Below are 16,084 nucleotides of genomic sequence, written 5' to 3'. Positions count from 1 at the left end.
AGGCATAAATAAATATAAATATAATGGTTGATTTATACAAATCCTTCAAAAGGGTTCATCTATTTTAAGGAAATCATACTGTTCAGTATCAATTAATTTAGTAAATGTCATTTAAAAAAATTACCTCGGTACCTTTAATACCTATTTAATTTTCAGTTAGTGCAATCATATTTTCATGGGCTTAAACAAGACAAAAAGTTTAGAAATATATACCATGTCAATGAAATGAATGAAAGTGCCACACATTACGTCATCACACTGATGCACGTATGGATTTGTTGAAACAAAGGCACAGGTCACTAGCCTCCCACTGAAAGCTTCAGTGCAGAAAAATCCTAAATCTGTCGAGACCACGGGTCTACTTTTATGTATCCATTTACCCTTCAACATAATCTATCATAACCACAACCCTTCTGCATGTATAATACAGCCATCTCTAGCCATGTCCCCATGGGTTGTAGTTATGTGACACAATACCGGCACCTACATCCCGCCCACTCACTATCCCGACCAACAGGGACAATTCCTACTTGTGCGTGTCCACGACACCCATAGAGTGGGACTAGAACCTGTGGCGAGCGCATCACATCAGTATTATAGAAATACAGTAGAGAAACTAACGAGTAGATTTACTAAAGCTTCTAAAAATGCAAAGTGGTGGTGTTGCCAATAGCAGATTCCAGCTATCATTTCTCTTTCGAATCCTAGATAACTCTGGTCAACATGATATTTTTCACAAGAAAACTGAATAGTGGCACTAGTGCAGTTTTATATTCTGAATTCAAATATGTGATTGGAATGTTTCCATCAGGCATGCCAAGGGGGGTACACATGTAGAAATGTGTGCTTATCTAAGCAATCTGACTATCTGGCATACTGTGTGTATGCCCCATAGCGATAGCGCATCACTATTGCTGACTCTAGATTGGCCTGCATGCATGCCAAATCTAGTCAGATCGCTCACTTCACCGCTGGGTTAAGTGAGCGTTTTTGTTTTTTTCCACCTCGGCTTTATGAGATGTGTGCTGAGCAATCTGTGCTAGATCGCTCAGCTCACATCTCTGGGAGACATCTCTCCGTGTGTACCCCCTTAAGTGTGTTTGTGACAGTTACTTTTCTTTCACATTTGCGACACTACTGACGTTCTGTCTTCCAGCTTGACAGTTGCAGTGGGGAGAAGCAAAGAGAACTGACGAGCTTCTGTTCATGCTGCTGGCACCGCTGCCTTCATACAGTGTGACAGGGGCAGGCTGTGGCAGCCGGCAGTAACACTGTACATCAGCAAGGTGCAGTAGCACAGCAGGGGAAACACCACTCCAGCCTGGCGACTCCCTGCTTTACAGACTTTGCTGATCAGGTAGCACTGGCCCTGATTGTGAAGATAACTACAATTAGATACAAATGCTATGATCCTCCTTATTAGACTCTGTATGGGCTAATAGATATTATAAGCAGAAAAAAATATGTATACAGGTTGAGTATCCCATATCCAAATATTCCAAAATACGGAATATTCTGAAATACAGAATTTTTTGAGCGAGAGTGAGATAATGAAACCTTTGTTTTCTGATGGCTCAATGTACACAAACATTGTTTAATACACAAAGTTATTAAAAAATATTGTATTAAATGACCTTCATGCTGTGTATAAAGTGTATATGAAACATAAATGCATTCTGTGCTTAGACTTGGGTCCCATCGCCATGATCTCTCATTATGGTATGCAATTATTCCAAAATACGGAAAAATCCGATATCCAAAATACTTCTGGTCCCAAACATTTTGGATAAGGGATACTCAACCTGTATCAACCAGCGCTTGTCTAAAAATTGATCAATGTTAAACCACAACCCGGGAGATATATAAAAAATATTTACATTTATTACAATGCATACTGTACACTTGTATTAAAGCAGAGCAAATAAAAACGGGGGATCATCAACACCCTCCTCTTTTAGCATTTTTGAAACCAGTAGGACGAGATGCATACAGAGGACAATGAAGTGGCAACCATTCAGCCATTGGGGACTCTCACAGACATGTTGGACAGCAACTGGAATTTACAATAATTAGGATTTTTGATAAATTCATATAATCGTCATACAAAATGATGTATTTTCTTTCTATTTACCTTAATAATTGTTTTAACATGAATTCACATTAAACATAAATTTGTATTTTTCACTAGATATATATATATATACACTGCTCAAAAAAATAAAGGGAACACTAAAATAACACATCCTAGATCTGAATGAATGAAATATTCTTATTAAATACTTTGTTCTTTACATAGTTGAATGTGCTGACAACAAAATCACACAAAAATTATCAATGGAAATCAAATTTATTAACCCATGGAGGTCTGGATTTGGAGTCACACTCAAAATTAAAGTGGAAAAACACACTACAGGCTGATCCAACTTTGATGTAATGTCCTTAAAACAAGTCAAAAGGCTCAGTAGTGTGTCTGGCCTCCACGTGCCTGTATGACCTCCCTACAACCCACACAAGTGGCTCAGGTAGTGCAGCTCATCCAGGATGGCACATCAATGCGAGCTGTGGCAAGAAGGTTTGCTGTGTCTGTCAGCGTAGTGTCCAGAGCATGAAGGCGCTACCAGGAGACAGGCCAGTACATCAGGAGACGTGGAGGAGGCCGTAGGAGGGCAACAACCCAGCAGCAGGACCGCTACCTCCGCCTTTGTGCAAGGAGGAACAGGAGGAGCACTGCCAGAGCCCTGCAAAATGACCTCCAGCAAGCCACAAATGTGCATGTGTCTACTCAAACGATCAGAAACAGACTCCATGAGGGTGGTATGAGGGCCCGACGTCCACAGGTGGGGGTTGGGCTTACAGCCCAACACCGTGCAGGACGGTTTGGCATTTGCTAGAGAACACCAAGATTGGCAAATTCGCCACTGGCGCCCTGTGCTCTTCACAGATGAAAGCAGGTTCTCACTGAGCACATGTGACAGACGTGACAGAGTCTGGAGATGCCAAGGAGAACATTCTGCTGCCTGCAACATCCTCCAGCATGACCGGCTTGGCAGTGGGTCAGTAATGGTGTGGGGTGGCATTTCTTTGGGGGGCCGCACAGCCCTCCATGTGCTCGCCAGAGGTAGCCTGACTGCCATTAGGTACCGAGATGAGATCCTCAGACCCCTTGTGAGACCATATGCTGGTGCGGTTGGCCCTGGGTTCCTCCTAATGCAAGACAATGCTAGACCTCATGTGGCTGGAGTGTGTCAGCAGTTCCTGCAAGACAAAGGCATTGATGCTATGGACTGGCTCGCCCGTTCCCCAGACCTGAATCCAATTGAGCACATCTGGGACATCATGTCTCGCTCCATCCACCAACGCCACGTTGCACACAGACTGTCCAGGAGTTGGTGGATGCTTTAGTCCAGGTCTGGGAGGATATCCCTCAGGAGACCATCCGCCACCTCATCAGGAGCATGCCCAGGCGTTGTAGGGAGGTCATACAGGCACGTGGAGGCCACACACACTGCTGAGCCTCATTTTGACTTGTTTTAAGGACATTACATCGAAGTTGGATCAGACTGTAGTGTGTTTTTCCACTTTAATTTTGATTGTGACTCCAAATCCAGACCTCCATGGGTTAATAAATTTGATTTCCATTGATAATTTTTGGGTGATTTTGTTGTCAGCACATTCAACTATGTAAAGAACAAAGTATTTAATAAGAATATTTCATTCATTCAGATCTAGGATGTGTTATTTTAGTGTTCCCTTTATTTTTTTGAGCAGTATATATAAATATATATACACATATATGTTTTGCTGTGATGTAATCTTGAGAAAGGGGGTTACTCCCCGAAACGTCGATTCAATACATCTAGCATCTTTGATATTTCTAAGTCTCCGAGTGCCATCTTTTCTTATGGTATACTATATACACTTACAAATATAAAACCATAGCACTCGCCACCCCAGAAGCGGGGTGCAATGTCTGCACTCACCACTCATAGGGTGGGGTGCATGTAGCCCATGGCCACCTACTTAAATATATACAAACAGAAAATTCAGCACTCACCATTTCAAGCTCACTTATCTTCACAACATCAATAAATAAATAATGGGGGTTTAGTTAGTGAATTGGCCAATGCACAGACGCCTGTGTACCTTTAAAAACCATAAGGTATGTGGCAGGTGCACATTAAACCTAGTGGGCATATTTGCAGTTATATTATGTGTGATACAGTTGCCAGGTTTTAATTTTTAAGACTCTGTGATAGTGTAGGACCTGCAAGAAGGTGGGGTACCTTGGCGAGCAGTTTGCAGGCTTCCGTGCATTGGCCAATTCACTAACTAAACCCCCATCATTTATTTATTGATGTTGTGAGGATAAGTGAGCTTGCTATGGTGAGTGCTGAATTTTCTGTTTGTATGTATATATATATATATATATATATATATATATATATATATATATATATATATATGTGTGTGTATATATATAAACTATTTTTTTATTTTTTTATTTTTAGGATCTACGCTCTGCTGTTCTGAAAATATGTCAGTTTCTTGACATAAAGCTTGATGACCAAGCAGTAAACAGAATTGTGGAAAAAGCAACATTTAAGAACATGAAAGAAGATCCACTAGCTAATTATAAATTTCTTTCAAAAGACCTGTTTGATCAAAGTGAAGGAGGCCTTCTCCGCAAAGGTAAATTATAAATAAGACAAAAATGTATTAACACTAGAGATGAGCGCCTGAAATTTTTCGGGTTTTGTGTTTTGGTTTTGGGTTCGGTTCCGCGGCCGTGTTTTGGGTTCGAACGCGTTTTGGCAAAACCTCACCGAATTTTTTTTGTCGGATTCGGGTGTGTTTTGGATTCGGGTGTTTTTTTCAAAAAACACTAAAAAACAGCTTAAATCATAGAATTTGGGGGTCATTTTGATCCCAAAGTATTATTAACCTCAAAAACCATAATTTACACTCATTTTCAGTCTATTCTGAATACCTCACACCTCACAATATTATTTTTAGTCCTAAAATTTGCACCGAGGTCGCTGTGTGAGTAAGATAAGCGACCCTAGTGGCCGACACAAACACCGGGCCCATCTAGGAGTGGCACTGCAGTGTCACGCAGGATGTCCCTTCCAAAAAACCCTCCCCAAACAGCACATGACGCAAAGAAAAAAAGAGGCGCAATGAGGTAGCTGTGTGAGTAAGATTAGCGACCCTAGTGGCCGACACAAACACCGGGCCCATCTAGGAGTGGCACTGCAGTGTCACGCAGGATGGCCCTTCCAAAAAACCCTCCCCAAACAGCACATGACGCAAAGAAAAAAAGAGGCGCAATGAGGTAGCTGTGTGAGTAAGATTAGCGACCCTAGTGGCCGACACAAACACCGGGCCCATCTAGGAGTGGCACTGCAGTGTCACGCAGGATGTCCCTTCCAAAAAACCCTCCCCAAACAGCACATGACGCAAAGAAAAAAAGAGGCGCAATGAGGTAGCTGTGTGAGTAAGATTAGCGACCCTAGTGGCCGACACAAACACCGGGCCCATCTAGGAGTGGCACTGCAGTTTCACGCAGGATGTCCCTTCCAAAAAACCCTCCCCAAACAGCACATGACGCAAAGAAAAAAAGAGGCGCAATGAGGTAGCTGACTGTGTGAGTAAGATTAGCGACCCTAGTGGCCGACACAAACACCGGGCCCATTTAGGAGTGGCACTGCAGTGTCACGCAGGATGTCCCTTCCAAAAAACCCTCCCCAATCAGCACATGATGCAAAGAAAAAGAAAAGAAAAAAGAGGTGCAAGATGGAATTGTCCTTGGGCCCTCCCACCCACCCTTATGTTGTATAAACAAAACAGGACATGCACACTTTAACCAACCCATCATTTCAGTGACAGGGTCTGCCACACGACTGTGACTGATATGACGGGTTGGTTTGGACCCCCCCCAAAAAAGAAGCAATTAATCTCTCCTTGCACAAACTGGCTCTACAGAGGCAAGATGTCCACCTCATCATCACCCTCCGATATATCACCGTGTACATCCCCCTCCTCACAGATTATCAATTCGTCCCCACTGGAATCCACCATCTCAGCTCCCTGTGTACTTTGTGGAGGCAATTGCTGCTGGTCAATGTCTCCGCGGAGGAATTGATTATAATTCATTTTAATGAACATCATCTTCTCCACATTTTCTGGATGTAACCTCGTACGCCGATTGCTGACAAGGTGAGCGGCGGCACTAAACACTCTTTCGGAGTACACACTTGTGGGAGGGCAACTTAGGTAGAATAAAGCCAGTTTGTGCAAGGGCCTCCAAATTGCCTCTTTTTCCTGCCAGTATAAGTACGGACTGTGTGACGTGCCTACTTGGATGCGGTCACTCATATAATCCTCCACCATTCTATCAATGTTGAGAGAATCATATGCAGTGACAGTAGACGACATGTCCGTAATCGTTGTCAGGTCCTTCAGTCCGGACCAGATGTCAGCATCAGCAGTCGCTCCAGACTGCCCTGCATCACCGCCAGCGGGTGGGCTCGGAATTCTGAGCCTTTTCCTCGCACCCCCAGTTGCGGGAGAATGTGAAGGAGGAGATGTTGACAGGTCGTGTTCCGCTTGACTTGACAATTTTGTCACCAGCAGGTCTTTCAACCCCAGCAGACTTGTGTCTGCCGGAAAGAGAGATCCAAGGTAGGCTTTAAATCTAGGATCGAGCACGGTGGCCAAAATGTAGTGCTCTGATTTCAACAGATTGACCACCCGTGAATCCTTGTTAAGCGAATTAAGGGCTCCATCCACAAGTCCCACATGCCTAGCGGAATCGCTCCGTGTTAGCTCCTCCTTCAATGTCTCCAGCTTCTTCTGCAAAAGCCTGATGAGGGGAATGACCTGACTCAGGCTGGCAGTGTCAGAACTGACTTCACGTGTGGCAAGTTCAAAGGGCATCAGAACCTTGCACAACGTTGAAATCATTCTCCACTGCGCTTGAGACAGGTGCATTCCACCTACTATATCGTGCTCAATTGTATAGGCTTGAATGGCCTTTTGCTGCTCCTCCAACCTCTGAAGCATATAGAGGGTTGAATTCCACCTCGTTACCACTTCTTGCTTCAGATGATGGCAGGGCAGGTTCAGTAGTTTTTGGTGGTGCTCCAGTCTTCTGTACGTGGTGCCTGTACGCCGAAAGTGTCCCGCAATTCTTCTGGCCACCGACAGCATCTCTTGCACGCCCCTGTCGTTTTTTAAAAAATTCTGCACCACCAAATTCAAGGTATGTGCAAAACATGGGACGTGCTGGAATTTGCCCATATTTAATGCACACACAATATTGCTGGCGTTGTCCGATGCCACAAATCCACAGGAGAGTCCAATTGGGGTAAGCCATTCCGCGATGATCTTCCTCAGTTGCCGTAAGAGGTTTTCAGCTGTGTGCATATTCTGGAAAGCGGTGATACAAAGCGTAGCCTGCCTAGGAAAGAGTTGGCATTTGCGAGATGCTGCTACTGGTGCCACCGCTGCTGTTCTTGCGGCGGGAGTCCATACATCTACCCAGTGGGCTGTCACAGTCATATAGTCCTGACCCTGCCCTGCTCCACTTGTCCACATGTCCGTGGTTAAGTGGACATTGGGTACAACTGCATTTTTTAGGACACTGGTGAGTCTTTTTCTGACGTCCGTGTACATTCTCGGTATCGCCTGCCTAGAGAAGTGGAACCTAGATGGTATTTGGTAACGGGGGCACACTGCCTCAATAAATTGTCTAGTTCCCAGTGAACTAACGGCGGATACCGGACGCACGTCTAACACCAACATAGTTGTCAAGGCCTCAGTTATCCGCTTTGCAGCAGGATGACTGCTGTGATATTTCATCTTCCTCGCAAAGGACTGTTGAACAGTCAATTGCTTACTGGAAGTAGTACAAGTGGGCTTACGACTTCCCCTCTGGGATGACCATCGACTCCCAGCAGCAACAACAGCAGCGCCAGCAGCAGTAGGCGTTACACGCAAGGATGCATCGGAGGAATCCCAGGCAGGAGAGGAATCGTCAGAATTGCCAGTGACATGGCCTGCAGGACTATTGGCATTCCTGGGGAAGGAGGAAATTGACACTGAGGGAGTTGGTGGGGTGGTTTGCGTGAGCTTGGTTACAAGAGGAAAGGGTTTACTGGTCAGTGGACTGCTTCCGCTGTCACCCAAAGTTTTTGAACTTGTCACTGACTTATTATGAATGCGCTGCAGGTGACGTATAAGGGAGGATGTTCCGAGGTGGTTAACATCCTTACCCCTACTTATTACAGCTTGACAAAGGGAACACACGGCTTGACACCTGTTGTCCGCATTTCTGGTGAAATACCTCCACACCGAAGAGCTGATTTTTTTGGTATTTTCACCTGGCATGTCAACGGCCATATTCCTCCCACGGACAACAGGTGTCTCCCCGGGTGCCTGACTTAAACAAACCACCTCACCATCAGAATCCTCCTGGTCAATTTCCTCCCCAGCGCCAGCAACACCCATATCCTCCTCATCCTGGTGTACTTCAACACTGACATCTTCAATCTGACTATCAGGAACTGGACTGCGGGTGCTCCTTCCAGCACTTGCAGGGGGCGTGCAAATGGTGGAAGGCGCATGCTCTTCACGTCCAGTGTTGGGAAGGTCAGGCATCGCAACCGACACAATTGGACTCTCCTTGTGGATTTGGGATTTCGAAGAATGCACAGTTCTTTGCTGTGCTGCTTTTGCCAGCTTGAGTCTTTTCATTTTTCTAGCGAGAGGCTGAGTGCTTCCATCCTCATGTGAAGCTGAACCACTAGCCATGAACATAGGCCAGGGCCTCAGCCGTTCCTTGCCACTCCGTGTCGTAAATGGCATATTGGCAAGTTTACGCTTCTCCTCCGACAATTTTATTTTAGGTTTTGGAGTCCTTTTTTTTCTGATATTTGGTGTTTTGGATTTGACATGCTCTGTACTATGACATTGGGCATCGGCCTTGGCAGACGACGTTGCTGGCATTTCATCGTCTCGGCCATGACTAGTGGCAGCAGCTTCAGCACGAGGTGGAAGTGGATCTTGATCTTTCCCTAATTTTGGAACCTCAACATTTTTGTTCTCCATATTTTAATAGGCACAACTAAAAGGCACCTCAGGTAAACAATGGAGATGGATACTAGTATACAATTATGGACTGCCTGCCGAGTGCAGACACAGAGGTAGCCACAGCCGTGAACTACCGTACTGTACTGTGTCTGCTGCTAATATAGACTGGTTGATAAAGAGATGTCTATGTAACTATGTATGTATAAAGAAGAAAGAAAAAAAAACCACGGTTAGGTGGTATACAATTATGGACGGACTGCCTGCCGAGTGCAGACACAGAGGTAGCCACAGCCGTGAACTACCGTACTGTACTGTGTCTGCTGCTAATAATATAGACTGGTTGATAAAGAGATGTCGTAGTAGTATGTATGTATAAAGAAGAAAGAAAAAAAACCACGGTTAGGTGGTATACAATTATGGACGGACTGCCTGCCGAGTGCAGACACAGAGGTAGCCACAGCCGTGAACTACCGTACTGTACTGTGTCTGCTGCTAATATAGACTGGTTGATAAAGAGATGTCTATGTAACTATGTATGTATAAAGAAGAAAGAAAAAAAAACCACGGTTAGGTGGTATACAATTATGGACGGACTGCCTGCCGAGTGCAGACACAGAGGTAGCCACAGCCGTGAACTACCGTACTGTACTGTGTCTGCTGCTAATATAGACTGGTTGATAAAGAGATGTCTATGTAACTATGTATGTATAAAGAAGAAAGAAAAAAAAACCACGGTTAGGTGGTATACAATTATGGACGGACTGCCTGCCGAGTGCAGACACAGAGGTAGCCACAGCCGTGAACTACCGTACTGTACTGTGTCTGCTGCTAATATAGACTGGTTGATAAAGAGATGTCTATGTAACTATGTATGTATAAAGAAGAAAGAAAAAAAAAACACGGTTAGGTGGTATACAATTATGGACGGACTGCCTGCCGAGTGCAGACACAGAGGTAGCCACAGCCGTGAACTACCGTACTGTACTGTGTCTGCTGCTAATATAGACTGGTTGATAAAGAGATGTCGTAGTAGTATGTATGTATAAAGAAGAAAAAAAAACCACGGTTAGGTGGTATACAATTATGGACGGACTGCCTGCCGAGTGCAGACACAGAGGTAGCCACAGCCGTGAACTACCGTACTGTGTCTGCTGCGACTGGATGATAAATGATATAAAAAATATATATATATCACTACTGCAGCCGGACAGGTATATATTATATATTATATAATGACGGACCTGCTGGACACTGTCTGTCAGCAGAATGAGTTTTATTTTTATAGAATAAAAAAAACAACAACACACAAGTGAAGTCACACGACGAGTGTTTAACTTTTTCAGGCAATCACAATATAAGTATACTACTAACTATACTGGTGGTCAGTGTGGTCAGGTCACTGGTCAGTCACACTGGCAGTGGCACTCCTGCAGCAAAAGTGTGCACTGTTTAATTTTAATATAATATTATGTACTCCTGGCTCCTGCTATAACCTATAACTGGCACTGCAGTGCTCCCCAGTCTCCCCCACAATTATAAGCTGTGTGAGCTGAGCAGTCAGACAGATATATAATATATATAGATGATGCAGCACACTGGGCTGAGCCTGAGCAGTGCACACAGATATGGTATGTGACTGAGTCACTGTGTGTATCGCTTTTTTCAGGCAGAGAACGGATATATTAAATAAACTGCACTGTCTGGTGGTCACTCACTATATAATATTATGTACTCCTGGCTCCTGCTATAACCTATAACTGGCACTGCAGTGCTCCCCAGTCTCCCCCACAATTATAAGCTGTGTGAGCTGAGCAGTCAGACAGATATATAATATATATAGATGATGCAGCACACTGGGCTGAGCCTGAGCAGTGCACACAGATATGGTATGTGACTGAGTCACTGTGTGTATCGCTTTTTTCAGGCAGAGAACGGATATATTAAATAAACTGCACTGTCTGGTGGTCACTCACTAGTAAACTCTCTGCACTCTCTACACTTCTACAGTACTCCTCATAGTCCTAAGCTCCAGTAAATCTCTCTCTCTTATAATCTAAATGGAGAGGACGCCAGCCACGTCCTCTCCCTATCAATCTCAATGCACGTGTGAAAATGGCGGCGACGCGCGGCTCCTTATATAGAATCCGAGTCTCGCGATAGAATCCGAGCCTCGCGAGAATCCGACAGCGTCATGATGACGTTCGGGCGCGCTCGGGTTAACCGAGCAAGGCGGGAAGATCCGAGTCGCTCGGATCCGTGTAAAAAAAGCTGAAGTTCGGGCGGGTTCGGATTCCGAGGAACCGAACCCGCTCATCTCTAATTAACACATGTAGTTTACTCAACTTCAGAATTTGACAAGTGTGACACGGATCACATACACTGGGATAAAATTCAAGAAGCAGGTTTATTCTCTCTCCAGAAGTAGATCACTCACAAGGTTGTTACAGCAGATCACATCAGGTTACAGCATAACATTTCATGTTCTGGCAATCACAATGGAACAGTCCAATGGCTCCTAGCGTAACCCCAAACACCCAGCCTATCACCTGGCTAGCTAGTCCAGCTTCAGGAACACTGTATCTCTACACCCGGTATGTCCAAACTGTGGCCCTCCAGCTGTTGAGAAACTACACATCCCAGCATGCCCTGACACAGCTTTAGCATTCTCTGACAGCAAAACTGTGTCAGGGTATGCTGGGATATGTATTTTCACAACAGCTGGTGGGCCGCAGTTTGGACATGCCTGCTCTACACAGACTACATTCTTAAAGGCAGCTCACGGATGCTACTAATCAACTTGGCTGCAGTTTCATTGCTGACCTGAAAAAAACCTGAATTGGATCCATGTTCAACTGCCGATTTCATACTTAGACAGGGAAATCCTGCTGTTCCTGCCACACAAGGTATACATAAATTTCAATATGATACATAAATAAATAATAAATAATTCCCACAATTTGATGGAGCCATTGAGATTCTGGCGTGCATTTGTGGCATTTGTCTATGGCTGGAATGTAATAGCATGGGTTTCATATTATGCAAAACTGGTTTACCAAAGCCTCAAACTATATCTTAATACCGTATGTGTGCTGCCTTCTCTTGTTATGTCCATTTCAAGTACCACATTCAGTCCAATATCTAACACAATCCAATATAAATAAACGGATTAGGCTTAATGTTGAGAGAGTGAAAAACAGTTTTCAATATATAATTTAAAAAAGTAACCAAGGACTAATTCAGACCTGATCGTATGTGCCGGTGCCACAGTGCTCCGGCGCATGCCAGACATCCGACGGCCGTCTCAGCCCTGCGATCGCCTCTGCCTGATTGACAGGCAGAGGCGTGTGCTGGGTGGGAGGGGGCGGGCCGGCGGCCGCCGTTCTTGGGGCACAGTCCGGGCAATGCAGGCGTGCCCGGGCCGTGGCGGCTGCGTGATGTCAAACGCAGCCGTTGCGCCGCTCACAGCAACGAGTAGCTCCCTGCCAGCGCGCAGGAGCTGCACAGGTAGGGAGCTTCTCTTCAAGTACAAAAGCATTGCTGCTGTGCGATGCTTTTGTACTTGTGCGTAGGGGGGGTTGGGCCTGACATGCGGGGCAGACTAGCCCTGTGCTGCCCCCCCCCCCTCCCCGCGTATGTCTGTGTGACTGATCGTAAATGTGCTAAATTTAGCACATCTACGATCAGGTCTGAGAAGTTGGTCTGAGAAGTTGCAATTATGTAGTTTGTGCCAAGTCTAGGACTTTACAATGTGTTTACAGCTACAGTACTTAGCAATCACTGAGTAACAACCTGCCCTGTTTCCTAACTGGACAGCATATAGTTTCATCAAACTAGTAAATACAAATTATTATGTTAATGTGGAACATACAATAGGTACAGTATGTGCAGGGTCGTAACTAGTTGTGTGTGGAGGGGGCACCGCACATAGCGCTGCAGGGTAGGGAGTGCTGTTGGTGATACTTGTCAATTATCTGTTTTAATTACTTTCACTTTCAGCTTTCCCCCTCTTTGAAGCACAGCATCTCCTGACTACTACCCCCACCCTTTCCATTGATAATACCTATACAACATTCATGAACACAACTTGAGATTTCTTTGTTATTCAGTCACTTTATTACATTTCAAGGTGCTGATACACCCAAGATTTGAACCGATTGCCTGTAGTATAGCAGTCAGACAAGGTAGATAATTCTAAGCTAGAGAATTCTATTTGACACTTACTTTGTACTTTGTGAAAAAATGATCAGATATGCGGCTGAGCAGATCTATGTAGTGTCTGGCTGCAAGGGGTTGGATCTGTGGCTGCACACTACATAGATCTGCTCAATTGCAATGCTGTTTATTTTTTTTTTACAAAGTACCAGTAGCTACATATACTGTTCATAGTTTTTATGCAGTGTTCAAATAGCTCAACGAGCAGAGTGTTTGATAAGCTATGAAATAAGCTATCATAGTATGGGCTTTTTCTGGGATCAATCTTGTCATACCCCGTCCCCACGAGGCATGTGTCTTATGTCCCTGTTGAAAAAATGGAGGGGGGTGCCAATACTCTCTCTGGCACAGGGCACCAAAAAGTCTAGTTACGGCTCTGAGTATTTGTCTCTTGTTACAGGTATTATTGGGGACTGGAAAAACATAATGACTGTGGCACAAAGTGAGAAGATGGATGCGGTAATTAAAGAGAAGTTGGGGGATCTGCCAATCACATTTATCTGGGATATGTAGAAGACTGAAGAAACAGAACCCTAGCCAGACAATGGCCACCAAATGAACAACAATGATCATGATATTTTTCCTATTACTATATTTTGATTGACTCTATAAGTTAAAAAATAAAAATCAAGACTTTACCATTTCAATTCTATCACAATATTAGAAGGAAATTAAAAACAAACTGTAAACAAATATATTGCAAGCAAACATATTTGTGCATAAAATCATATTATTTAGCAGGTGTTTTTTTTATATAGAAAAAAGAGGGAGCAGAATATCCACACAAGTACAAGAAATACAAAATATAGCATATATTCATAGTTAACATGTGGGACAGTGTACACTGGACTCTAAACAGTATAGACAGATGTATTTGTTTCCCCCTTAACATCAAGAGAACTTTTCCTTGTTGCATAATAGAAGTAACCAACCTCAATAATCAAAAATCCAGCGCTGGTTTTTATTTTATTTTTTTTGCAGCAGAGACAATAAGTTGGAGTTTTTTTGCTACCTTTAGTGTATCTAGACCCAACGGCAAGTAATTGAGGAGGTGGCAGTAGCATAGTTTTTAATTTGCAACCAGAATATTTTAATTGGTGGGCAATACCACAGACAGTGATATAATGAGGAATCTAACAGGCACATACAGGACAGGACAAATGGGATTGGAAGCCCATGAGGCTACGTCTACATGGGGATAAGTATCCTCTGTAAAATAAGCGAAAATGCATTTCTTTATACATAGCAGCCAGTAAAGTTTTATTCGTTTAAAGCAACTGGGCCACAAGTTTCTCCTCATCTACGTGTGGAAATTGAGAAATCCATTGATGAATATCAGTACGTCTCTGTTTGTTATAATACTTTGCACTTAGGGTAATATGAAAATATGAGATGGCTTTGGACAAGTCATCCTCATTTTGGAATACCAAAACTAGGGAATTATAGACATATTTATTTTAGATAAAGAGGCAAAGACAGTTGAAGTATAATGTTGTGCTTGTAAAAACCTGAAGTCAGGGACTGTGAGAAAAGAAAAATGTAAACTCGCTTCCAAGAAAGAGAGCGGCTTATTTGGTATCATTATTGGTCAAATGACCGATGCAGTTAAGTCCCTCCCTTGCCCAAAGATGGAATTGGTGTGCAACTTTACCGTTTTGAAATTCAGGATTTGCCAAAAAGGGGAGGAAAAGGGATTGATGACTATTGAGATTCCAAGCATTTCTCACAGTATGCCAGGTTGACCAAACAGTTATTAAAAGTGGATTATCTAATAAGTGAGATGGAATCTGATGCTTGTGCATGTGTAAGAAACAAATTAGATCCATCAGGGGCAGAAACTGATGTTCTAATATTGTGTCCACATAAGTGTCTTGAATATGTAACCAATCATTAATCTACAGTATCTACACATAGCAGTCTGTGTGCAATGCAGAACATCTGAAAAATTCAGGCCACCCCTCATCTGATTTAGAAAGTGTAATCGGCAGCAGTTGTAGGGAATACAAAATTCTCGGAAATACAATAATTTTAATTAGGGATGAGCGGGTTCGGTTCCCTGAGAACCCAACCCTACCGAACATCATGTCCCGAGCCCGGATCCGAACCCAGATCGGGACTTCTCGCCAGACTCTGAAACCAGAATGAGGCAAAAGGTAATCATCCCGCTGTTGGATTCTGATGGGTTTTGGATTCCATATAAGGAGCCACGCGTCGATGCCATCTTCACTCCAGTCCTGTAGAGTGTAGTGAGAGTACGTATCTCCTCAGTGTCTGTGCGGGAAAGTGGCATGGTTCGTGGGGTGGCAACCTGCTCTTATGTGTCATTCCAGTGCTGTCTTGTGCTATATCAGTCCAGTGGGGGTGTCTTGTGCTGCATCAGTCTAGTCACAGTGGTGGTATCCTGTGCTGCCATAAGCCCAATGCTGCTGTATAAATCCAGTCCAGTGGTGCTGTCTTGTGCTGCATCAGTCCAGTGGTGGTGTCTTGTGCTGCATCAGTCCAGTCACCGTGCTGGTGTCCTGTGCTGCCATAAGTCCAGTGCTGCTGTATAAGTCCAGTCCAGTGCAGTGGTGCTGTGTTCTGCTGCATCAGTCGAGTAATTGTGTCCTGTGCTGCCATAAACCCAGTGGTGCTGCTGTTTAAGTCCAGTGCAGTGGTGGTGTCCTGTGCTGCTATAAGTCCAGTGGTGGTGTCCTGAGCTACCACAAGTCCAGGGGTACTGCCGTATAGGTCCAGTCCAATGGTGCAGCTGTATAAGTTCAGGGGTACTGCTGTATAATCC

General features: G+C 44.1%; 1 protein-coding gene across 2 annotated transcripts in view; it reads left to right on the top strand.

Moving 5' to 3' along the window:
• LOC134909867 (amine sulfotransferase-like) overlaps positions 1–13,940 on the top strand; it is a 113,018-nt gene extending 99,078 nt beyond the window's left edge. For both annotated transcript variants that reach the window (XM_063917200.1, XM_063917199.1), the window contains exons 8-9: positions 4,509–4,689; positions 13,703–13,940. In XM_063917200.1, the coding sequence (XP_063773270.1) occupies positions 4,509–4,689; positions 13,703–13,815 (294 nt within the window). In that variant the 3' untranslated portion in view covers positions 13,816–13,940. The remainder of the gene's footprint in view (positions 1–4,508; positions 4,690–13,702) is intronic.
• Positions 13,941–16,084: the final 2,144 nt, after the last annotated feature.

This window comes from Pseudophryne corroboree, chromosome 4 (assembly GCF_028390025.1).
Source record: "Pseudophryne corroboree isolate aPseCor3 chromosome 4, aPseCor3.hap2, whole genome shotgun sequence".
NCBI lineage: Eukaryota > Metazoa > Chordata > Amphibia > Anura > Myobatrachidae > Pseudophryne > Pseudophryne corroboree.
This window is presented reverse-complemented; position numbering and strand designations above follow the sequence as displayed.